Source organism: Candoia aspera, chromosome 1 (genome assembly GCF_035149785.1).
Source record: "Candoia aspera isolate rCanAsp1 chromosome 1, rCanAsp1.hap2, whole genome shotgun sequence".
NCBI classification, from domain to species: domain Eukaryota; kingdom Metazoa; phylum Chordata; class Lepidosauria; order Squamata; family Boidae; genus Candoia; species Candoia aspera.
The window spans coordinates 115,300,041-115,326,123 of NC_086153.1; the positions used below are offsets into that span (position 1 = coordinate 115,300,041).

General features: G+C 39.4%; 1 protein-coding gene across 1 annotated transcript; it reads left to right on the forward strand.

The window, feature by feature from the left end:
• Nucleotides 1-1,734: 1,734 nt before the first annotated feature.
• On the forward strand, nucleotides 1,735-24,301 carry UBE2J1 (ubiquitin conjugating enzyme E2 J1). The gene is made up of 8 exons (XM_063312102.1): nucleotides 1,735-1,878; nucleotides 11,300-11,373; nucleotides 12,469-12,600; nucleotides 15,058-15,142; nucleotides 15,573-15,678; nucleotides 18,589-18,718; nucleotides 20,349-20,483; nucleotides 23,233-24,301. Exons 1-8 carry the CDS (start codon nucleotides 1,848-1,850, stop codon nucleotides 23,497-23,499), a joined length of 960 nt encoding a protein of 319 aa, XP_063168172.1. The 5' UTR covers nucleotides 1,735-1,847; the 3' UTR covers nucleotides 23,500-24,301.
• Nucleotides 24,302-26,083: the final 1,782 nt, after the last annotated feature.

A 26,083-nucleotide genomic window follows, 5' to 3' on the forward strand; every position in this document is an offset into this window, starting at 1 on the left:
CTGCTAGCCCCACCTTCCTTTATTCATATCCACAACAGAATATATAAAGGAAAAGCCAACAGGAAAAAAAATCCCTTTTTGTGTCCACTCTTCTCAATGTGTCTCTGGATTTATTTATCTGGTTATTGGGGAGCTTTTATGCCACTTCAGTCGTATGATTCCAAGCGGTGTACAGCTACATCCTCAATATCTGTAATGAACAACATTACAGCAAAATCAAGACTTTAAAACAAATGTCCTAATCCATAATTCCATTTCATACTCAAATGGTGCTACTGTTCATTACAAATGCAACCTTTCACTCCACCGTCCAAGTTTCAGCAGCTTCCTAAACGTTAGGAGTGTGCCAATCTTGCATCGGGGGGATATTCCACAAATGGGGAGCTTCTGCAGAAAAAAATGGTCACCTCCAGGTCTCCTCCCATCACACTTCACAAAGGATAGGGATTCTCAGCAAGCACTCTGCAGGCACACCTTGAGCCTCCAATTTCTGCCTGGAGTAAGGGAACCAGAGGCCAAGCCATGCTAGATTTTAAAGATGGTAACCAGCACCTTGTATTGCACCTGGAAACCAACTGGCAAGCAATGCAGCTCTGGTGATATTGGTGTTATGTGGGATACCAAGATTCAGGAAGTCACTGTCAAAAATTGTCAGTAAAAAGTTTGACCAAAGCACTGTGACATACTACGTCTAAAAATAATTAAGCTGCGTTTGGACTCACATGCTACACTAAGTAATAAATCATGGTTTACAAACTACAATTGCTGGGCTTGCCAAAACCAAACACCTTATGGTTTAGGATAATGTGTGAATGCACCTACTTACTGTTTTGGTTCTGTATGACAGAAAAAACAGAATCTAAGCCAAAATACCTAGTTGAGAGAGGATATTCCTCTTTCTTTAAAAGTTGTATGGAAACTGAATTGAGCAGAAAGACATTCAGTGTGTTATTTGTAAAACTGTATAGTGGTTCTGGTGTAGAAACTAGGAGACTGTGAGTTCTAGACCTCCCTTAGGCATGAAAGCTGGCTGGGTGACTGTGGGCCAGTCCAGTCCCTCTCTTTCAGCCAACCCACCTCACAGGGTTGTTGTTGTGGGAAAATAGGCAGGATACTTAAGTATGTTCACCATCTTCAGTTATACATAAGGAAGGAAGGCTAAACTTAAAAAATTAATAATAATAAAACTAATCGGTGTGAAAATTAAGTGTGAAATGCTTTCTGCCCATCCTTCAGAGAGCAGAATGACCTTGCCAATCTATTGCTTCCCAGGAATTGGGCTGTGGATGAGATGAACCATGACATTAAACAGCATGAAGGCATGACATTAAAAGAAAAGAAAAACAGTTTCAAAAGCAGTTCGGGTTAGGGAGACTTGCTTTTTGTCTTCTCTCACCTTTCGAACTCATTCATTCATGTTTATTGAATAGTTCTTTCCCTTCTCATCTCGGAGCGTTCAAAGCAAAAATGAGTAGAGAGAGGCTGAGAGCGTGGCGACCTTCCTCCGGATTAGTTAATGTGCAGTGTTCATAGAGAAAAGCGGAGGAGGGCTCCCGGCTGCCGTCGATTGGAAAGGGGACCAAGAGGAAAGTCTTTAGCGGCCTCTAGCCCATTCCCCGACTCTTCCTGAGCTGCCGCCACGTCAGGGGAATTTCCGAACAGCGGCGGAGCTACGAGACCAGGAGGCGGGCGAGTGGGGAGCGAGGCTGGCCGCTTCCTCCTCCCGCCCCCTGTACCGTGTCGCCTCGCCTCGCCCCCCCCGGCGTGGTTGTCAGTGCGAAGAGCGTTACGTAGCCTGGCTGCTGTGCTCCGCCCGGCGGAGGAAGGCATCCCAGGCAGGCCCCATCATGGAGGCTCGCTACAATCTCAAAAGCCCGGGTGAGTCGCCAAGGAGGGGCGGTGGCGGGCAGCTAAGCCAGCAGGGGCTTGGCGATGCGGAAGTCTTTTGTGGGAGTGGGAGGCTGCTGCCGGGCAGCGTGGCTGACAGGGCGGGCGGTACCGTCACGCGAGCCCGAGGCTTTGGTGCACGGCTAGGCCGGAGCCGCCGGAGGTTCTGCGTTGCCTTTGCATCGCTCCCCGAGTACTCGAAGGGATCATCTTCTGAACCCTCGGGGGCGCTGCTCCGGCGCTTCCCTGCCAGGAACTGTCCTCAGCCAAGGGACGTGGCATGTATTTCTCGCGCTTCCCGCTCTACCTCTGGGTGCCGACTTCCTAAGGGGGCAGTGAGACGAGCTGGAGGGCACTTGAGCCCCTCGGAAGAGGAGGTGGATGATGGGAGGGGAGCGAGGCAGGGATTCTTGTTCTAAATCTGCAACTACTGTAGTTTGGATCTTGTATGTAATTTCCATTATGGCTGTCAAGCACACGTATATAATATACATATCTTATGTTAAAAGACTGGTTTTTTAAAGGCTCTTTAAGAATAAAGGCATGATCATACAATATTGCACTGCCAATTCCATTGCCAAATGAAGAGAATACGAATTAAGTATTTTACTTCAGAAAAGTCCATCTAGGAAAACAGGCATGTTATTTTAAAAATGTACTTTGACTTTTATGTTATCTGTTTTCTGTCTTCCTTCTTTCTGCCTCCCTTCTCCTGTTTACTATGAACACAAAAGGGCAGATACTACATCCTGAACTTCCAAATATTCCAACTATTCAGTTTCCTTTCATGAACTCCCTTATAAAATATAATATTCAACAATAATGACAAAATTTCTTTGCAACAAAAACTGTCATAATAGGACAGATAAAAACCAGATCTGGCAAATTAAGAATGGTCTCAGGAGAGCAAATTCAGATTTTATTTGCTGGAAGAGTGACCTTTGCTTTTCATACCTCTTCCTCCTCAGAATATATGTTGTCATATAGACAACAGTATAGACAAGTATAGAAAGACAAAAATGTGCATTTGAAGATAATCTCTGCATTCACAGAAAAATGTTCCATCTGCTCTGAATAAAAAATAAAAATACTCTTAATAGAAAAACAGATATGTAAAGACACGATGCTATTATCAGGAATGAAATGTACCATAATTGACACTGCCCATTATCAATCCAACTACAGTACATGTTAAACATGCACTGTAGTATGCCAGGCTGATATTATTTGTACATAGGAATAACCCTGGTTAATTGTTACACATCTAGCCAAGTTGGAAATGTGGGATTTGGTTACGCCTCACAACGTTATGTAATATTCATACAAGTGAAGGAAGTCTATGCTCCCACAAATGTACTTTTAAAAAGGAAAGGTAACTACATTAGCCATAAAGAAAAAAAATTATGTGATACAAATACACACAGACCAAAGCTGTTTTTAAAAAGAGCTAGATTCTAAGGAATATATATATATACTTCTTATTTGCAGTTCAGTGATGCTATCCAGACAAGAGTTATAGAACTCAAGAAAATAATATTAAGAATATATAATGCAGAATTGCCAGTTTGGTCTAGAGTTAAGGTGCTGGGCTAGAAACCAGGAGACTGAGAGTTCTAGTCCCGCCTTAGGCATGAAAGCCGGCTGGGTGGCCTTGGGCCAGTCACTCTCTCTCAGCCCAACTCACCTCACAAGGTTGTTGTTGTGGGGAAAATAGGAGGAGGAAGGAGTATTAGGTATGTTCGCTGCCTTGAGTTATTTATAAAAAAAATAATAAAGGCGGGATAAGAATAAAATAAAAATAAATAAAATAAACAATGCAGAATTACTATTATCAGGCTTCCCTTGACTGACAAGGCAAAAACATCAAGAAGAGATTTCTGAGGAAACAAAAGCTTGGATAACTAGGTTTATTATAGACAAGCTATGATGCCATACCAAAAGAATTCCAGTAACTGCTATGTATCAAACATGCACCTTATTTGTAGTGAAATTAAAGTTCAAATTTTTGTGCTTCTTTCTTCTGCCTGAGTGATGCAACAGGCTAGGGACCTTTGTCTTTTTGGCTTGGTTTCCTTTTTTTTTTTAAAGAACTTTATTAATTTTCAGAATGTAATTAAAATACAAAATATAGAATATAGAAAAGATACAGTGTAGGACTAAAGAAAAAAGAAAAAACTAAAGAAGTGCTAAACAGACGAGAACCAAAACAGAAAGTGACTTCTGACCTTCTCCAGTACAAATATGAATACATTTACAAATATAATCTCTTACCATTAAACCTTCATAACATTATTTCTATCAAGTCAAACCATTGAATCATTAAAGCCCAAAATCAAAGCTTCGTTTTTATCTGACACAAGCAAGTAGTCTAAAAGTGGTTGCCAAGCAGAAACAAATCCAGAAACAGTATTTTCTCTTATCAGCACTGTTAACTTGGCCATGTGGGCCAGCTCCATCAGTTTGATAATCCAGTCCTCCACTGTAGGTATTTGTGGATCTTTCCATCGTTGTGCATATAAAAGTCTTGCTGCTGTAATCGTATATGAAAGCAAAGTCCCATGTTGTTTCTCGAGCTGCTTCTCCATCAGACCCAAGAGGAACAGTTCTGGGGTTTTTGTAAGTCCACTTTAAGGATCTTTTGAATATTAGGACATATTTGATCCCAACATTTTTTGGCCTTCTCACAAGTCCACCACAGATGATAAAAGGTTCCTTCACCAAGAGAACATTTCTGCAAACATTCCTTACTCCAGTGTTTTGGGCTTGGTTTCCATCTGTCTTTTGTTTGAGAATGGGCAGATTTGGTGTCAGGTGGTTTACTGTAAACCACAGCAAAACACACTGTCATACCTAATACATTTTTTTTTAAAATGAGCATTTGTTTCAGAGAGACTTTGTCTGTAACTACCAGTAAAAAAAAAAAGCTTAACATCACAGCGCATAGCTTAATGCACAACAGCTGTGAAAAAAGGAAAATTCTATCTTAGGCATCATTAAGAAAGGAATTGAAAATGAAACTAAAAACTTTGTAATACCCTCATACAAATTTATGGCATTTTCATATTTAGAATACTATGTACAGTACTGGTCACCACATTTGCATCAGAACTAGAAAAATTGCAGAAGGCGGCAGTAAAAAAGATCAGCTCAGTCATTTTGTTTATAAGAAAAAGCGAGAACATTTGGGACTCTAGCTTGAAAAAAGGGTGACTAGAGGGACATGACAGAGATGTATGAAATCATGCATGCATGAGGAAATTGGACAGGGAAACATTTTTCTCCCTTTCTTGAAATCCTGATCATCCAGTAAAATTGACTAGAACATTTAGAAGAGAGGAAAGAATGTACTTTTTCACACAGTGCATTATGAACTTGTGAAATTCATTGTCACAAGGTATGGTGATAGCATAGAGAGTAAAGAGGATGATCTTGATGGATAAAGGGAGACAGGGAAGCTCCGTTACCAGGGCAGCAAGTAGGAAAATACTGCAGAAGCCCAGATAAGGATGGAGGGTTATGAAACATCCTAGACAAGCGTTCCCCTAATTCATCTATATACTACTAAAACTCTCGTGTCTGTTTGTTTGTTTGTAACCTTCAAATGGACGAACAAGTACATCATATGGCAACAGTTTTTGAACCAAGGTACCTCAAATGGGCTAACTTACAGAATGCATCCAAAATCTGGGACCCATTACTCCCGTGGGACTGAAATTTGGCAAAGTTGTGGCCGCTTCAGCACCGCCACACTGCTGCGCCACTATGGTCAGCTGAGGTCATGTGATCATCATAGGCATATCCGCAACATCTTTCCCACCTCCCTCTGGCCTGTGCCCAATCACCTGGTGTCAAGGCCTGACAGGCAAGTGGCAATTGGCTGCTTTGGAACTGAGGCCAAAATCTGAAATCTCTTAGCAGCCGTGGGCAGTGAAGGAAGGATGAGGGAGCAACTCAGATGCCTGCTGGCGAGGTAGGGCTGGCTGTGGGGTGGCAGTGGTCGCTGGGTGAGCCCTCTTCCTCCCTGGAGGAAGGTGGCCCATGGGGACATGCCAGAATGGGGAATGGGGGTGCAGTTTTCCTCACAGTCTGCAGCTCCCCCCAACGAAGTGGCAGGCAGTTCCACAGGTCAGTGGAGGAGGAGGCAGCTTAACCGGGGCTCTGCTGAGGATCGTGAGGGGAGGGGAAACGGCGCAAGCCTTTATTATATGTGGAAAGAAGAATGCTCCCTGCCAGCTTCCCACAGGTTAATGGGGAAGCTGGCAGGAACTGTGAACTCTTCTGAGGTGATGACAGCACCCTATACGTCAGGGATTGAAATTTGGCAAAGTTGTGGCCTGGACCCATTACTCCCGTGGGATTGAAATTTGACAAACTCATTTCCAATGCTCCCTGACAGCTTCCCACAAATAAAGTCAATGGGGAAGCCAGCAGGAAGTCAAAAGTTGCTCCCGCACCCACTGCTTTTTTGCCCATCCATGGTCATTCTGTTTGTCTGTTTAGGTAAGGAAATATCTCTGAAACAATAACCCAATGGGTCATGGGTTGTCTAGTGTGAATATAAAAGAGGGAGGAGGGGAAACACATTCAGACTTTCAAGATTCTGTTATTATAGCCAATCTTAATAAAAAATAGTTTTAGACCTATTGGCATCTTTTTTTTGGTCTGGTCTACATTGCAGGGCTAACAGATTGCTAAGACTTAGATGGCTTTAAAAAAGAATTGGATTAATTCATGGAGGACAGGTCTTCTAAAGACTTGAGGTTACTTTCAAGTTCAGGACAGCTTGTCCCCAGATACCAGTTGTAGGGGAACAATGGTGTGAGAGAGATATGTTTCCATCACCTGCTTGTTAATATCTTGGAGGCATCTGATGGGTGACAATGAGTAACAAGATGATGGATTAGGGTGGACCTTGGCATGATCCAACAGGACTACTTTAATGTTCTGATGAAGGGATGCACAAAATCCAGCAATTCAGGAATAGAGTGCTCTTGAAAACTCTAGAACATACTGTATGTCCATACCATGTGGAACCTCCTCCAAATCACATGCTGAGGGTGATTCAGCAGTTTCTGGAAATAAATAATTGCTGGAAGCAATTCAATGTGTCCTAGACATGATATCAAACCACCTTCAGAAGAAATTCAGTATGATGTGGGGGTGGGGTGGGAAAAAGAATTGTTCTTTACTGAATTTTGTACATCACTGTTCTTAGGAAATGGCCTTTCCCACTTTTATATAACACTTAAGTTGACTTCAGCTGATTTAATATTTTGGTTCTTTCTAAAACTATGCTTAGTCTTTGCTAAGATGAGGACTAAATTTTTCTTTCTTTGGGTTGTTTGTTTTTGAAGAAATTAGTGAATTTCATTTAGATAACTTCTATATTATGAAGGTAACTGCCTCCAGTACTTTGTCATACAACGTTTTAGTGTAATGTAATATAATTGGAATACAAGGCATAATTCTGTTAAATTTGCTGTGAGTTTCTTTTATATCTCTTTTAAGTTCAAAATAAGAGCTTATTTGGTATCATACTCTAACTCAAATTCTTTTCTTTTAAGAGTTGTTTACAAATAAGCATCCTGAGGAGGAGTTCTTACTCAAAAACTCATAGTATAATGAACATTGTGTGGTGTAAATAAAGATACTAACCTATGATTTGTGGATGTTTGACCTATAAATTATATTTATAGGTTAATTATAAATTTTATAAATTATAAAAACAGGATGTATAACCTATGATGGAGTGGATGGTTTGGAGATGTTTAAAAAGACTGCACATTGGTTTGGCCAGAACTAAAGATTATATGGAAAAATGGGGGTTTCTCCCTGAGGGCAAGGATATTTGCTGCGAATGCAGCAATATTCAAATAACTACCCATCTTTTACAGTGCCCTTTGGGACCGACATGCACACAGAGTGACTTACTGGTTGGAAACACCTCTGCCATCAATGTGGCCCGGTATTGAGCTAGAGCTATATAAATTTTATATTTTTATTAAATGTTTTTAACTTTTTAAATTTTAATTAATACTTTCCCCTTTTCTATTTCCTGCATTTCTGACACGAAATGAGGCGAGACCTATGATTATTAAAATTATGTTGAAAATCTAGCAAAATATACTTGTCAATGTTGCATTTGAGGTTTTTTGGAGAATAGAATATTGTATTTTGGGGGGTTAGGTACAGTCACTTATTCTTCTAAAGTTATACATAATATCTTGTTGAATACATGTTGGCTTACTTAAGTATAAGTTTAGAATCAAGATGGCTAAGATCTAAAGAACACATTAGTGTCTTTAGTTCCATGTATCTAGGGAGCTTTGAACAGGTGTTTCTTCCTCATGCCACATTTTAACCCTCTCTTGAAATTGGGGGATTTTCACAAGCAGATTGTGTAATACCAAATAAAGTTTGCAGTTTCCATGCCCAAGCTTTTGGGTATACCAAAAACAGCTCATCTTGTATGGTTACAAGGAAAAAAGACCCTGAAATAATATGTAATGATTCATAGTTGATACATTTTTTTATAAATAAAAATATGTTATTAAAATAAAAACTAAAATAATCAGTAGAAAATTAAAAGACCACAGAAAATGGACAAGGAAGGTACTTGGTAGCAATTTGGAAAACCAAAGTTCAGAAACAAACTAGATGATCAAGAAATGTCATAAGGACTTACAGATCAATCACTGGAACTCCATTCCGTGATGCCATTAAACATCATTAGACTGCTGTACACACCTCAGCTTTATTGCTCTTGTCTTCTGTGCTCTCTCTGATTTGCTTTTCAATTCACCTGAAATAACCTTATTCTCCTGCTTCACATTTCTTTGGCATTAAGTTAACATTGCAGATCCTTCTATGTTGAATTTTTACAGTAGCATACTCATGCGGGAGCAAAGGGATTCATATTGGTGAAAATAGTGTTCCAGCATTGCAACTGAAGTCCCACCCTATTTTGTGTGCCTCATAATGTTTCGTGCATACCCCAAAGAGCCAGAGCTTGCAGCATAATGCTGTGACAGAATGATGAAAGTAGCAAGACCTTGCAGACACCACTGATTGTTAATTAGTCAAATCTACTGATTCACCATAGGTACTTGAAATACAGGTGTGAAACTACAGCAAAGGTATAATCCCTATAATCCCTAAAAATTGGAACCAAATTGTACATTTTGATGTGACAGGAGGGGAAGATTATTAAATACATGGATAGGAAAAATTGTATTAACTATATTAACCAGTCCATACTCCAGGAAATAAAGCTAGACTGCTCACTTGAGGGAATGATATTAAAGGCAAAACTGAAGTACTCTGGCCACGTAATGAGAAGACAGGACACCCTGGAGAAGAAGATGATGCTAGGGAAAGTGGAGGGCAAAAGGAAGAGGGGCAGACAAAGGGCAAGGTGGATGGATGATATTCTAGAGGTGACAGACTCGTCCCTGGGGGAGCTGGGGGTGCTGACGACCGACAGGAAGCTCTGGCGTGGGCTGGTCCATGAAGTCACGAAGAGTCGGAAGCAACTGAATGAATAAACAACAAAATGTTAAGTAAATGTAAATGAAGTGTAATCAAACCTAACTTGTGTCCTTGACTAACTTAATGCTTTTGAGAATGCACCTCTGGTATGCCATTCCAAAGCCAGGTAAATTTCTTGGTTAAAAAGTGTCATATATTTGAGGTTGTGGCTAAAATTCTTCCTGGTATATGTATACAGGTAGTCCTCGACTTACTACCACAATTGGGACTGGAATTTCCATTGTAATTTGTTGCAGTCAGAAGTTGAGTTAGCATGTGACCGATTTTATGACCATTTTTACGGCAGTCATTAAGCGAATCACTGTGGTCATTAAGCAAATTCAGCTTCCCCAGTGGGTGTTTTTTTGCCAGAAAACAGCAAAAAAATTGCAAAATGCGATCATGTGACTGTGGTCCCATGATTGCATTTCAGGTGCTTGGCAACCGGCTCACATGGGGAGGGACAATGTTTTGCAATGCTCAGAAGTGCTTTACAGGCTGTAAAGCACCTATTCTGAGGCCATCGTAACTTTGGGCCATAGTTAATGGAACAGTCATAAGTTGAGGACTACCTGTATAATTTCTGGCTGACTATTAGTGTTCTGTTTTGTAATCTAGGAGGTGAAGAACAAAGTGTTTTAATCCAGCAGGTGACAGTCTCTCATCTGAGAATGAGCATTGTGATTTTCATTATTTTCATAATTTGTGAAAAGTAAGCTCACTTGTAGGCATTGCTCAAAAAATTCCTTCTGCCCTTGCAGAAATTACTGTGATACCTAATATCAAGCTGTTTTCAGTAAGCGTAATTTAATTCTGCTTATTTGGAGTCCCTTGAAAAGATACAGTCTTCTTTAGGTTATTCTTGATTCCTGGTGGCTTCATGAACTCATCCATGCAAGTTTTTTTGGCAACAGTATGGAAGTGGTTTGTCACTGCCTCCTTCTGGGATATTTTTGTGACTTCCCAGTTTAGCCTACAGTCCTCATTCAAGTATTAAGTAAGCCTGGTCCTGCTTGGTTTGAGCCTAGATTGGGTTGGTCAGGCATGGCCACTTGCTGAAACAAAACTTGTTATGCCTTTTCAAATATTGTATCCATTTCTTTGATATTATTTCTTAATAACTGACCCTAGTGAATTGCACTTGTACCGGAGGAGTATTTGAACCAAGGTCTAAATAGAATTTTAAAAATGTTTTTGCATAGTTATGGTAAGGTTTCATCATGCTTAGCATTTTGTTTCCAGATTCACCCCAACACTTCTCAAGACGTATTCCCCACGAAACCTGTTTTTGGGGAGTTTGGGGAACAGCAGCATTCAGTTGAGCTGTAGCATGTATCATTCCCCAGAAGAAGAAGTTTTATAATTCCTTCTTGCATCTGTTTCTTAAGTATTACAAGGAGATCTTGGAATTCCAATTCCTACAAAAGAACATCATTTTTAAAATTTCCATTACTTCATGCCGAGTATGTAATTAACTTCCCTCCCTCCCTTCCTTCCTTCTTCATTTATAACAATGAAGAATATCACCTACATGATTAGTGTACTTGGAAACATTAAAAATGTTTCCTTTGTAGATTAGTCTGAATCTAGTTACTGAAATGACTACAACTTCCAAATTACATTTACTTTATTTTCAGATGTTCTATTGCCCTTCAGGACATGAATATTATCTTGTTCCCCATTAAATAACTAGAGTATAATATTGTTTAATATTATCATGCTTTAAGTTCAAGTTAACTTTATCTTTCTAAACATGACATTTGAAAAGACAAATGTACATTTGGAACTTCTTTTATCATTAAATTATTGAGGATAAGTCTTGATGTGCTCAGCTAATACTAATATTTCACATAGTCATCTACTGTCATTTTTTTGTTCCTTTCAGCTGTAAAACGTTTAATGAAAGAAGCTGCTGAACTGAAAGAGCCAACAGACCATTATCATGCACAGCCTTTAGAGGTTAGTGGATGCCCATTTTGTATGCAATCCATAGCTAAGGGATTTAGAGAAATTAAATTTAGAGAATTAAATTTTGGCAAACATGGGCATTTTGTCTCTGAACCTCTTTTTAGTGCCTTCACCACCACCACCTTCAATCATAATTGTCAAAAATCAGCACAATAGCTGCTAACCATTTCTGGTGGAATGCACACAAATATTGTGGTGCATGCCCCAGAAAGGCTTAAGGTAGTTTTAAAAAAATAAAGAAAAGGCTGAATGTCCTGATCAGCACAAGGAAAAAAACCTGACCCCACCTATGTAAAATATTGCTCACTTTTCATTGACAGCTGTTGATGGCTTTTGCTGTCCCAACCACTTCTGAGTGTGGTCCTTAAACAAATAGACCTAGAAAACAGCTGTATAGTACAGGTAGACCTCGCTTAACAACTGCCCTGTTTAGTGACCTTTTGAGGTTACAACAGAGCTGAAAAAGTAACTTCATGACAGTCATCACATTTACAACCGTCGCAGTGTCCCCTTGGTCACGTGATCAACATTTGGGTGCTTCGTGACTGGCGAGCGTTTACGACCATCACAGCATCCTGCGGCCACATGATTGCAATTTGCTCACTTCAAAATCAGCTTCCGACAAGCAAAGTCAACAGAGAAACCAGCAGTAAAATCACAAGTTCCGGTCATATGAGGTCTTCCTTAACAACCTGCAGTGACTCGCTTAACAACTGAATAGGTGATGTTGTAAGTCCGTCTCAGTCACGTGATGTTTTGCTTAGTGACTGCGTCGCTTAGCGATGAATTGCTGGTCTCAATTGTAGTTGCTAAACAAGGACTACCTGTATAGTTGTGTGGATTGCTGCTTTGCTAGCCTCTGTTATACTGTAGAAAATATTTTATTGCTTTATTTTCCAAAATATGCTATTAAATTGGAATGGTGAAGTCAGATTGCTAATTCAAGGAAATAAACTAACTGACCTTGATATGCCAGTTATGGCCTATTTAACCTTAATGAGTGTCACTTGATTTCAAACTTAATTTGTTGTGTTTCTGAGTGACAATGGTGGGCTGTTTATATTTTCCTCTTTTTTTCTTTTGTAGGACAATCTTTTTGAGTGGCATTTCACTGTAAGAGGTCCTCCAGATTCAGAATTTGATGGAGGAGTATATCACGGAAGAATAGTGCTACCTCCAGAATATCCTATGAAACCACCAAGTATTATTCTCTTAACGGTAACAAACTTCAGTTGTCTCTAGAAAAGCATGAACGCTTTGTTAGATTATTAGATCGTTGTTAAAAGTCTCGATTACCTTAATCAATAGGTAGAATAATTCTAAGAAAGAAAAAAATGTACAGAATTGTTTCTCTAACCTTTCTCTGTCAACACACAGCCATTAAGCTAACTGGACTTTTAGATTTAAGCTTTGTTCATTTCTTTTCCATCACTAGTATCGTGCCCACTGCACCAGGCTGCGTGATTCACAACAATGACACTTCAATAAAACCTCTCAATAGTAAAATCACCATAAAATATAGGGTCACATGTAAATTAACCCCCTGCTCCACCAGGGAAACCAGCAGTCATCTGCCCCTTTTATGCAAGGAGCAGTGGAAGTGTGGAGTCCTTGGCACTCTCTGAGCCTGGTGGTTTGCTTGCAGACGTTTCATTGCCCAACTAGGCAACCACTTCAGAGTACTGAAGATGTTGCCTAGTCGGGCAACGAAATGTCTGCAAGCAAGCAACCAAACTCAGAGAGCACCAAGGACTCCTCAGTTCAACCCTGAGCTACAGATATTCTCTTCTATTGGTAGAATTGGAAGTTTTTGAAGAATTGATGTGGCATGGGGCTCATAGCATGCAGAGGAAAAATAATTTTAAAACACTTGGAAATGATTATTAGCAGCAAGTGGTATTTGGCACCATTCCAGATGTTTCTTTTTACTTGTATTGAGAGTTTTAATATATTAAAACAATAAACAGATTAGCAGTGTCCATTATTTAGGAAATCATGAGTGGTTTTCTATTCATGTATGCTGGACAAACAGTTCTGAGTTAGCTTTCTCCCTGTATTTGTCTCCCTGCATTTGACCACATTTTTTCGTTGTGAGAACTAAGTATGACACATATAACAAAACCTAAAATACAGATTTCCCTGGAGGCAGAACTAGAGTGTCATTTGTGCTTGATTATTAAAAATAAGAATAATGTCAGAAAAGTAGCAAGGTAAAAGTAATAATAATTTTTACCTTGCTATTTTGTTTAAACTTTATTTTCTGGGGAATGGTCTTGAAATAGCCTGGAACGTTCGATGTGTCTTTGGAAATACTTGGAATCGGGTACCTAGCCCCTTTGAGAGCCCATACAAAGGTGCTTCCCCTCCATTCGCACACATACTCCACGAGGACTGGTTTGTGCCACTACCCTTTCAAAACCATATGGAAGAAAGTTTTGACAATAGGTTTGTCAGTTTTTGACATATCCTTATCACCTTTATGGGACTGAACAATTCTCCTGCTCTAGAAAGACTAATATTTTTTCCCAGCTAGCTCTTGGATATTAAATATACTAACTGAAGACAGCCCACAAAGTGTTATTCATTTCAAAGGTATTTATATGTAATACTCTTTAGAAGTGGATGTTACAGTGTGACGGGGTTCATTTTTGGGCAGGAGGTGTGTTATGAAGCAGAAGTGGCAATGGACCCAGAAACACCCAATAGTGGAGGCTTTTTAATGTTTATTTTACAATATACAGAAGGGATTTACAGAAGGGATTTATAACAGGTGAATAACACTGGGCTGGGGTTGGCTTATTTCCACATCTCCCCACAAGCAAATTTCCCCCTCTACTTCTCCTGCTCCCTCCCCCTTTTCTCTTCGTCTCCCTCCTCCTTTTCTAGGCTTGATGCAAGAGAGAAAAGAGAAGGAAGGAAAGGAATTGGACTACTGGAGCACGCTCAGCGTTGCTTGACTTCCTTCCAGCTCATCTGAAACACCATCTGTTCCTGTGTTGGGGGAAGAACCTCTTTCCTGGTCTTCTGCCCAGTTTTTCCCCCAAACCGGGGCTTCCGTTCTGGCAGCCGATTCCTCTCTGCCCTCTCCAGGGCCTTGGATGAAGCCACCACCTGCAACCAATCAGACCCCTTCTAGCCCTCCAGGGCCTGGGGTCTAGGGTGGAGTTTGTCCCTCTGGGTCTTGTCCTCACCCCGAACAGGAACCGCCACTTGCCCGGCACACCTCTCTCCACTCTCCAGCCTTTTCTCTCCAGCCACAAACTTTGACTCTCCACGCCTTCTCTCTCTGTGTGTGTCTCTCTCTCCAATTTTGGGTTACTCTGGCAGCATGTCCCGCAGCAACTGAGGAGGTGGGTGTCCCCCCAGGGCTCTGGTCCCCAACACGTACATACCTCGCTCTACCAAAGGGACTGCTCACTCAGAGTCTCCCACGCCAGCCCTTGCTAGCAGCCAGGTCAGTTCATCAGGCCCTCTGATACTGCAGCTGCCCTTCAAGGCCATGACTGAGCCGGGTTTTTTTCCTTTTCCTTCACTCTGTGTCTGGCTTACCTCAGCAAATCCGCAGCCCTGGCAGGCCTCAAAATCTGTATGCCACCGTGAGTTATGCTAAATCTTGGCTTTTTAAAAAAATGTTTGATGGAACGATTTTTTTTCTTCTCAATTTGTCTTTTTAAGGCCAACGGTAGATTTGAAGTGGGAAAGAAAATTTGTTTAAGCATCTCAGGACATCATCCTGAAACATGGCAACCATCCTGGAGCAGTAAGTATCAACTGCTACTGGCAGGGAGGAAGGTTTGGTAAAGAGGTAAATCTCTGCTGTTAAAGGACCCTAGTACCTCAGTACCAATAACAGCAGATTTCCTTTGATATTTTGTACTTCTCGGGGTTTTTTGTAGTTGGATCTAGGTGCTGATCCATTTTGCATTTTCAAAAACCAAAATGCTGCTCCAGCGCCATGTAAATGGGTCAGATCCCCCCTTCTACTCTGCCCTGGTCCTTGTGCATGCCCTCAAAGTGTGGGGCTGCAGGGATGAGGGGAGATCTGTTAGACGAGCACTGTAAGTCACAGTGGTGGACAAACATGACTGAAATACATTTCCAAATTGCCCTACGGTTTTGCCTCTTTTGCACCTACTGTGTGTGTGTGTGTGTGTGTATAAAATTACTAATTAAAGTTATTTTTATTACAGTAAGAACTGCCTTGCTTGCTATTATTGGATTTATGCCAACAAAGGGGGAAGGAGCCATAGGATCCTTAGACTACACCCCTGAAGAAAGAAGAGCACTTGCTAGGAAGTATGGGTTGACTGTTGTGTAGGATAAACAGTTGTGCTCAGTTGTGTTCCTGAATCATAGTGTTCTTCAAGTAATTTTGACTTAATTGACTTTCAGGCCTCTCAGTATCTGAGAGTGTACTTTAAATCACAGGGGTGCAACCTTTTGGGGGCTGAAAGCTGCTTGTGAACATTATGTCGGGGGTTATCTGTAGGTGGGGGGCAGGGGGAAATGGAGTGTGTTAAAGCAAAACCCACACATTCTTTTAGCCTTATCACTTTTTTTTTAGCATACGTTGATTCCTCTCCTTCCAACTTACTCGGTTTTAAACCACAGTGTTTTAACTTATTTTCCAAAACTTTTGAGGCAGGTGAAGGACAGCATAAAAAATCTTGGGGCAGCACAGATGATGCCTTTTTGATTAGACCACTAAGTATGATTTTCATTATGAGATAACTTCTGGTAGAAATAGAACATCTAGGTTTTTTTCTAGAAAATTTTCAGCAGATTTTTATTCCAAATACCCACTGAAATTCATCTTTTTCTGGACTGTGTTTAGAATTGTAAAGGTCTTAGATTTATAGTCAAATTTAATCCCACATTATCATAATACCAAAGGCTTCTACTGATACATGACAAGACCTGCTGCATCACTGATGCTTCCAGCATCACATAATATCAAATTATCCATTTACCCTGCAATTAACTTCTCTATTTGTAGTTTTAAGTTTCTACTGCTGTGGAATTTGGCAGAGCCTTTGATTCTATTTTGGCTCCATTATTAGCTTTCTAAATTATCTTATGTAGACAGTATCCTATATATATTTACTCAGAACTGTTCCATTAATTCACTCAGGCTTACCTCTAGATGAGGGAGTTCAGGATTTTAGCCTTAAATTAACTTAGTAGGGCAAGAAGATTGATTTTGCATAATTGCCTAACTGATCAATAAATCTTCTGATTGGAAATGAAAGCTTAATTAGTAAAATGAATAAGTCTTGATTTTTTTAAACTATCTAGATCTATTTTTCTGAGAAGAGAATGGGCTGAAATGCTTTCTCTTTAATCATAATATTTTGTGTGATTTTTTCCATTATGAAATGGAACTAATCAGTTAGACAATATTCTTTGTTTAGTCCACAGTGCTTAATTCAAGAGCTGTGTACAGGTATTATTGTAAGCCAGGATTCAGATGAATGTTGGTTTTCTATGAGCAGAGATTTTCCAGAAATGGAAAATTTACTAGGGTCAAAATTTTGGGTGGAAAATGTTAATTTAATTAAATTAATTAATTAATTAATTTTTATCCCGTCTTTATTATTTTTATAAATAACTCAAGGCAGTGTTTACTTCAGGTTTACCTCAGGTTGGTGTGGTGGTTGCATGATGTTTGCTTATTAAGCAATTGTTCTAAAATATTCAAAAGCTAAAAGTACATTGCATATCATTTTTATTGCTTATTCCCTAACAGTGTCTCCAATTCTCCAACAAAGTAATTTTTCCATATCAGAGCTTTTGATTTCTTTGAATGTAATGTTCAAACCTCATAAGAGAGGTCAGCTTTTTTTTTTCACAGAAAATAATGTACTTTAAATATTTATGCAGTCTATGGACATTGGCAAATGAATGGTAATTCAGATCATACTCATTTGCATTACATTTTCTGGAAAACCCTTATCTGTACCCATCAATGTGCAGTCCATGGTACATGCTGCTTGACTGTTTCTGTTAGCCTTTTCTTGACAGTGGAAACAGCTAACAAACCATGGTCTGTGGTTTATTTACCATGACATATGAAGGAGCATCCTTGGTTGTTCCACCCAACCAAGTCAGCAGTTAGAAGTCAAGGACAAGCAATGACTTCTAGCTGGTTAGGAGGACAAAGAAAATAGACAAACAAGTCATAAAATAGGTTTGTTCAGTTGCTACTGCAGGTAGGAGGACCAGATGGGAATGTTGATGGAGCAGCATTCTGGCTTATTATGTCATGCAAATGCATCCATTAACTGGCCATGCAATCGTAGTCTTGTTTCAGAAGTAAATCCCACTAAGTTAGCATTGCCATCTTAATTTATTGTTTGTCACAGTTACCTGACAGTGATACCCCATGTATGCTTATTTAGGCTGTGTTTGTACTTCACATAAACCATGATTTTTAATGTATGATTTATTTATTTGTTTGTTTGTTTAATTTTTATCCCACCTTTATTATTTTTATAAATAACTCAAGGCGACGAACATACCTAATACTCCTTCCTCCTCCTATTTTCCCCACAACAGCAACCCTGTGAGTTGTTGAACAAGTTAGAAGTAATATTGCAAATGACTGAAGTAATCATGACTTAATCCTGGGTTAATCTCCCTCCTTGTTTTAGATGTACTGTACCTCTGTAAATCAATTAAAACTTAGGTAGGACACAAAAACAAACCTGAACTAAGACTTATTCTGATGTATGTGGATAAAATGGTCCTTTTGTGCCTAAATATACTAGGTGGAAGGGAGGGTGGGCAGGCATTGATGAATGAGAGTGTTTCATCACTGAGCAGGTTGCAGAGTTGATTAGAAATTGATGACTGTGCTTTGAAATATATTTTGTTGGATCTAATGTAATTCGAAATTATAATAGTTGTAAATGATTCTCTAATTTTAGAATTAAAGATGAAGGTTTGTTTTCTACTCTTTTTACAATCTTAAACGTCTGGACATAGAATTATGTGGCAGACTCATAAACAGAACTGCTCTGGCAGTACAGTAGTGTCTGGGGAAACAGCTGGTCTTCTGCCAGCCTTTGGGTACTGCTGCATCCCCCAGCTGAGCCTGCACAAACACACAACATACTTCACAGATAAGTCATTTATTATATCATGCAACATGTTCTGTTGGTGCTTGCTGGTCGTTAAAGCAACATACGGTCTGCTATTACTCCCTAGGTCTCAGGATTTCTATTGTGAAGGATGCGGATCACTTATGAAAGAAGCCCTCTTACCATTAACCTCAGGGAGTGCTTCAAGCCAGGCTGACCAAGAAGCCAAGGAACTTGCGAGGCAAATCAATTTTAAGGTAGAATAACTATTTGCTCTTCCCTTTCTTCTGATTACTTTAGTGAATAGGACCAAAACTAGGGAGATGGATTGGTGCTGTCACGTAGATAATACCAATGGAAGCAACATGGATTAAAGGGGAACGGTGTTCCCGATTGACTGTGAAGTTCATTCTTCTTTTCTCTGTTTCACAGGATCCAGGTCCTGCGTCCTCTCTTATCTATGTTTGACTTGAAAATAGATACTTAGATACATAGATACATATTAGATGTTTGGTGAAATACAGTGTCAGGTCCCATGCCCACACCAGAATTTTAATTTCTCCTTATTCCCTTTCTCTCTAAATCTACTCCAAAGAGTCCTCCAATCCCAAGAAGCAAGCTGTAGCAGGCTTCAAGGAAGACAAGGAATCGCACCCATTTCTCGTTGTTGTTGGAGTATTTTTCATGCATTTACTGGATGCATCCTATTGTTTTACGATTATAAATATAATTCTCCTGAAAGAGAGTTGCGTGCCAATCTTTACAAAAATACCTAGTTACAATCCTATAATGAGACTATCCTGCAAAACAGGGTTTTTTAAGTGTTGCTTTTGTCTCTTTTTTAATAAATAAACCCTTGAGAAAATGTTTTACATTTTTAGGCAGTGTACCGGTGTATGCTTTAAGCAGTGTTCTTAATAGCTATCATAAAATTCCTTGGTGGCTTCAGAAGTAATATCTGCACTGTGTTTTAAATAATAAAAATAAGCATCATGGCTACAGACCAGAACTTTATGTGTAGCTGGAAATTCTGTTGCCTTGTTTAAAAAGTCCTGCAACACGCTGTTTGTAGAGCTGAAATTCTCCACATGATATTCAGGATGCCAGTGTGTGGTGCTTGCCAGGTTCTGTATTATGTGTGTGCATACATACTCTGCAGAGCCTGCAGGTCCCAGATAGATCCTGTGATATTTCTGAGAAAATAAAAATGATGGGTGGCTGCAGCCCAGTGATTAGTTTGGAAGTCAATCCACTTTCCTAGAAGAAGAAAAATGATAAGTGGGGATAATAGAGGTTTTCCTGTAGGATGGAGAAAGAGCAGGGAAGGTAGACTGCATTCTGGAAATTGGTGCATTATAACTGGTTATATCTTCTATAGCAGCCACCCTATGAGTGAACAAGCCCCTTTCCATCCCCAGCATCTTTTGTGCAAGAGAAACCCCAACATGTTCTCAGATTCAATTATGCCTCAAACTATGTGGGTGGGGGGACTTACTGGAGCAGTGTTTCCTTCCCATAGGAGTAGGAAGCCATTATGTCCTCTGATCTGGCATTTGACTGGAGTTCAACTGATTGTCACCACCTAATGTCTAGCGACATTTACATTTTATGGATATGCTTTTTTTGTTTGCTTTTGATAAACTAAAAACAAAAAGAGACAACTTGATTTTCTGACTATGTCATATTTCAATCAATCATCTATTCCAGAAATGTTTGTCTTGTTTAATAACATGGTCCCCTAAATATAACAGGGTGCCTAAGCACATGTATACCGTTAAATAATGTTGCAAAAAAGATGCATAACATAACATACCTGTTCCCATAGTTGATTAGAATTTCAATATCCCTTTGATGTAATAATTTGTGGTTTTTCTCATTTTGCTTAAGGCTGAAGGTAATTCATCTAGAAAATCTGTTACTGAATCTTTAGATATGCCAGAATTTAATCACCTAGTGAATTCCTCTGAACACCAACAAGAAATTACAACTGCAGCATTCCAGGATACTACCACCAGTGAAATGGTGGGTATTTAATAATTTAGGCAAAATCTTGGAAAAGTTAATATTGCTTAGATGCAACTAGAAATCAATTTTAAATACTGTTAGCATTTGATTAAAAGCGGGGGTTTCCGCGGGGTGTGTGTCAGTAATGTTGAAATGACAGGCATGATTGGACGATCAAACTACTGCCCCTTTTTAACATGCATTGCACACTTGTAAAAAGAGGTGAGGCTTTGATTGCTCTGTTGCATCTACCATTTTGACACTGTTGACCTCCCCAATACCCTTGATTAAAACCACTGAGTTTTTTTGCATGTCATCTTTGCTTTTTCTGTTCTCTTATATGCGTCTAAAATTAAATGCCTCCCACTTCTTTAAGTAGTTCCTTATTTTTCTTCCAACTTTCCTATCAGTATCCACTTTTAATGTTTTTATAATCAAGAAAGAAAGGCTGTTTTTCTTGAGTGACTTATATTTTTAGAATGTACATAGAAAAATGTTTTTGCCGCTATAATAAGGACTTGTCTTGTCCATACACCCAACCTCCTGTTAGCCCGAAGCTTGAATGATATACATAAGCAAATATGAGTTTTACTTTGCTCTTTAATGATTTTCAGCATTTATTCTATTAAACATGCTTGTCATGTTCCTTTTTCCTCATAAACTCTTCAGTAAATATAACTACATAAAGGGAAGATTAATTTTATCCATTTTAAATTATTGTGTTTTTTTAATTATGATATATTAATGCAACCAAGGAGGGTTGTTATATAATCTTTCCACTTTGAAAGTAACTGAGACCTGCTGCTGATCCAGGACAGCTGCTGCTATGACTGCTGTAGATGCAATCTAAATTCACTGATAAATTGTAGACAAATCCCAGTTAAGCTGTATGCGTGGGTGTATGGGTTTTTAGAGTTGATGGGCTACAGATTGGTTTAAAAAAATCATGTCAAATCACATCAAAGCATCTGTTCCTGGGTACAGAGCATTTTTTCAGCTTTTTAAAAATGTAGACATGCTAATATTAAATAGTTTTTCCCAATACATTTTTCTTCATATGCAATTGCAATTCCATAGCGTTTGACTTTTGTTTTCCCCTACAAGGCTCATCATTTTTGAATGTGTGGTGTGGTATGTGTAGCTCTTTTTCTTTCTTTTTGAAAACTGATCCATTGTGAACACCACAAATAATCACAGTATTTTATGCTAGGGGGAAAAAGTCAGCAGAATTTTATTATTTTAAGTGACAGTGCTTTATCTTACTATCTTAACTTTTTGCCAGAGATTTCAGAATTGGCATCCATAAAACAAAGAAGCGTGAACTTAACTTACTTTGTTACTTGTATATGATGGATGCTCAGCTACTCAAAGTAGATCAATATTTTAAAGGATCCCCTTGCTGATCTCTCTCTCTCTCTCTCTGGGTGCTGCTGCTGCTTTATTTGCCTTATGTTAGGAAAGCAGCCTATTTCCTTGTTAGTGTATAACACATCCAGGCAGGATATGGCTAGATTTTCTGAACCTGAATACAACCGATTCCACAGGCAACTGAACAAATTTCAATACATTTTATAATGGTCAATGTATGTAAATGAGGGAATTTACATAATTTGCCACTACCAAATCTCAAGTGACTCACAACAGTTTATAATAAGCATCAACATAAATAAAAAAATAAAATCAAAGAAATAACCATAGGCACCAATACAATCAGTCATAATAACAAAGCCTCAAACTCCAAAGGTCCTAAGGACAACTGCTGTCATGACAGTGTTAGAAAACAATGTTAGGATTGGCATCACCTGGACTTCTGGGGTAAAGGTGTTCCACAAAGTGGGAACCACCACAGAAGACACCGTCTCTGAACTCCCACAGGTCTCACTTCCAAAGCATCTCCAGCCTGGCCAAGACAGAGCATGGGTTGGTTCTCTTGGGAGGAAGCAATTAATATCTAGGATCCAGCCATGTAGGTCTTTAAAAGCATTAAATGGCACTGTTTCACTCAGAGATTGCAAGCGGTGCAGAATGCAACACCCTTCGTGTAAGCGGGTGAGAGTTGCTATAGCCGTGTAACTCATACACTGCCGGTGCTGCATTAAATGGCTGTAGCAACTCTCACCCGCTTACACGAAGGGTGTTGCGTTCTGCACTGCTTGCACTTCATTCGCATCCTGATGAAGGTCACCCGCCAGAACAGCCAGTGCCATTGCCAGTGTCTGGACCCTGACTAGAAGAGGTCCAAATACTGTAATTTGCTTCCTCTAGAGCACTGTATAGCTGAAGCCTCTACTCCTTCTCAACAATTGTCTTGGAAATATGTCGACAATGTTTTATAATTTTGTACTGTATTTTAACAAACAAAAAGTTTACTCAAAAAAACCCAAACAATTGTCTCGGAAAGATTGGAAGGTTTCAGCTGGAGGATTGGAAACAGAGAGGTAGTTGTCTAATTTAACTGGATCCAGAGAAAGCCTCTTCAGTACCAGCACCTCCTTGAAGGAAGTTGTCACCCCTTGCCAATTATGCTCTGCTTTTCTGTGCACACCTCAAAGGCCTTTGTGTTAAAATATAACTGATCCCCTGTTGCGCTGGGAACAATGAACATTATGATTCTCACTGGCAATGTTCTAGTTTTGGCTGTGTTCTGACTAACTCAAGCAAGATGACAGCTTGCTGTCCTCGTTTTAAATACTGGCCAAACAGTGTTACTTTGTAGGGTATTTGGTCCTCGGTTCTATTTTGCTGAATCCACTTTTCTCTCTCTCAGTCTGGAAATCCAACCAACTCTGCCACCTCAAATCAAGAAGAGCACCATACTCAACCTGCATCCAATAATGCTTCAATGAGTCCTCGCCAAAGGCATATCCAGCACAGAAGAGTACCCGGCTTAACCAACTTCAATCAGGTTCAGCAGCCAAGAGTCAACACAAGCCACATGGGATCAAATATGCTGATTCTCCTCCTTGTTTTAGCATTGGCGGCACTAGTCGTTAGACGTATATATCTAGCCAATGAGTATATATTTGAGTTATGAGATTCTCTCATTTTGAAGACCAGTGACTTGAATGTGTTATTGAAATGTTCTATGTTGGGTATGTCATGAGGATTGTTTACATAAGATTACTTTTTGTATTTTCTCATTATAAAACTGAATTCTAATGTACCTGATGTGGTACATTAATATTTCCAAGGAATAAACACCATGGTAGTGGTGTAAGAGTGGATGATTAACAATCTGTACAAACTGACATTACCTGAAAGGTCTTTTGAGAATATTCTGCATTAGCAGGATATTTAAGGGTAAAGGGACTTACTGCATCATGCACAAGCTTTGATGGGTACTTTTTACTGAGCCCTAAAATTGTGTTTTACGCCAACATGGATAATTATTCAAAATAGCAGGATAATAAAGGTTATTCATGATGGGGTTTCTTAAATTGAAAAGCAGAAATGTTTGCATAGTTAATAATATTAAATTAATAAGGGAAACTTGGTTATATATAGTAGGTACATTTATTTCCTACATTAAAAATTCAGGAAATGAAATGCCATAAATTGTGGGCATTAAAAAAAGGGGGGCCAGAACGTAATATACTTTACTTTTTACTTGTAATTGTCCTGAACTTGGAATAGTCTTTTGCAAAATTTGAAGGTTACTTTTAAAATATTCAGTTGTGTATATTTTGCTTTTTTAAAAACCTGACAACCCCCAAAATTGTTAGGCATATTTACCCAGACTTTATTGACTATGAGTTATTTCAGAAATATATATAATGCATTGAATTAACTGTTTCATGTGCCCGTCATAAAAAAATAAAATGCTTTTTGAAAACCCATCAGCAAAGTTAGAATATTTTCATAAGTTTATCCAAGAAATGCTTCAGAAAAGCAAGTGTTGTTATTATTTGAGCTGGTCTAATTGCTTCATTCATTGAGTCTGCAAGCAGTTGATTCCACTTAGGAGCTAGAGGTAGTGTTGTCAGCCCTTTGGAGTAGACCAGATCAGGAAACTGCCTCCACAGGAAGACACAGAGTTCTAGTTTTTATTGAAATAGGCTCTAGTCCAGTGTTTCTCAATCTTGGCCACTTTAAGATGTGTGGACTTCAATGTCCAGAATTCCCTAATCAGCATTGCTGGCTGGGGAATTCTGGGAGTTGAAGTCCACACAGCTTAAAGTTGCTGACGTTGAGAAACACTGCTCTAGTAACTGAATCTTGCAAGCCTGGCTGTGCCTTTCCTCTCCTCCCTGTTATACCCCAGGGAGCCAGGGAGGAGCCAGCCTGAGCCTCTTCCTAATACCACCTCCTTTCCCAGGGCTGAAGGAATGCTTCTGTCCTCTTTGTTCACATACAGTAGCAGTTTATACAGTAGCAGCAATATTTTCTTCAAGGCTGTCCCCTGGCGCTCTCCCCTGCCACAACCTTGGGATGCAGTGAATTTCTGATTTGTTTAACCATTCCCACTGGCAGGAAGAATCCAGTTGCAATGAACAGGACATACAATATGCACAAAGGTATTATATTGGTGGATAAGCAAGAAGTCTCAGGAATTCTGGATTATGGCTATAGGCACATGTGGCCACTGTCTTGAATTATATACTGTAGCTATACTTTGCACAAGGTGATCTTTGTTAGTAATTAAATGCTGTTCCTTCTGCTACCATAGCACTTCTGGAATTTATGAAAATGGAGATTTGTTGATTTGAATGTAGACATTTCGTCAATGAAAGCTCACTTCCCCCATAAGCATACTGTAGATGTCTGTTGCTAACCACAATGACACCAAAATGTCAAAACCTGGAGCATATCATGATGCAAACTCCACCCATTCATACTGTACTTGCATTGCAATGCTGCCTGCCACTACTTGCAGAGCAGAGGTTTTTTGTGACACACATTTCATCACATGACAGACAGCCCCTTGGCTCCCTGCTGACTCCTATTTTTGGAAAATTACTCTGGATAATTTCCAGTTTTGTCTGTGCCCAGGATACTCCCAGTCAGTCCCTATAACCAGATTAGACCAAGCATGCACACCATCCGATTCAGCTAGCAAAAATAAAGAGGCAAGGATGTACATTATAGTTATTTGTCTGGAGTCCTGGGTGCTCTCTGAGCTTGGCTGTTTGCAGACGTTTCATTACCCAATTAGGTAATATAATCAGTGCCAGTTATTTATTTATAATGGTGCAGCACTTTCCAGAGCCACTGGAAAAAATACTGTGGGTAATTAGCACGGAATCGCCTTTGGTTGTTCAGGTTTAACCCTTGAAGGTATGTAATAGTAGCAGAAGACATGAAAAGTAGGACACCAGGTGATTCTTCTATCCTACACCACCAGGAGAAGAATTTGGTGGATGGGGATGATGTATCCAATGCCTATGCCAATTCTTTTTTTTTTTTATCTTGGCAAACACTGCACTCTGACACTTTCCAAAGCCACAGCATTTTTTATATAAATACTGCACAATCTGTGCCTATTCTCCCATTGCAATGTTATCTTCTCTTGCTGCATTTTAGTGTGTGTTTGTATGTCTGCATGCACCACTGATTTGTAAACAATAACTTATGACTGAATGTCTTAAACTGTAATTTAAACTACAAATGATAACTTTAAA

Coding starts and splice junctions, on each gene's coding strand:
- UBE2J1 (XM_063312102.1), top strand. CDS start 1,848: ATGGAGGCTCGCTACAATCTCAAAAGCCCGG. Junction 15,679..18,588: donor AGAAGAGCACTTGCTAGGAA/GTATGGGTTGAC, acceptor ATTACTCCCTAG/GTCTCAGGATTTCTATTGTG. Junction 18,719..20,348: donor CGAGGCAAATCAATTTTAAG/GTAGAATAACTA, acceptor ATTTTGCTTAAG/GCTGAAGGTAATTCATCTAG.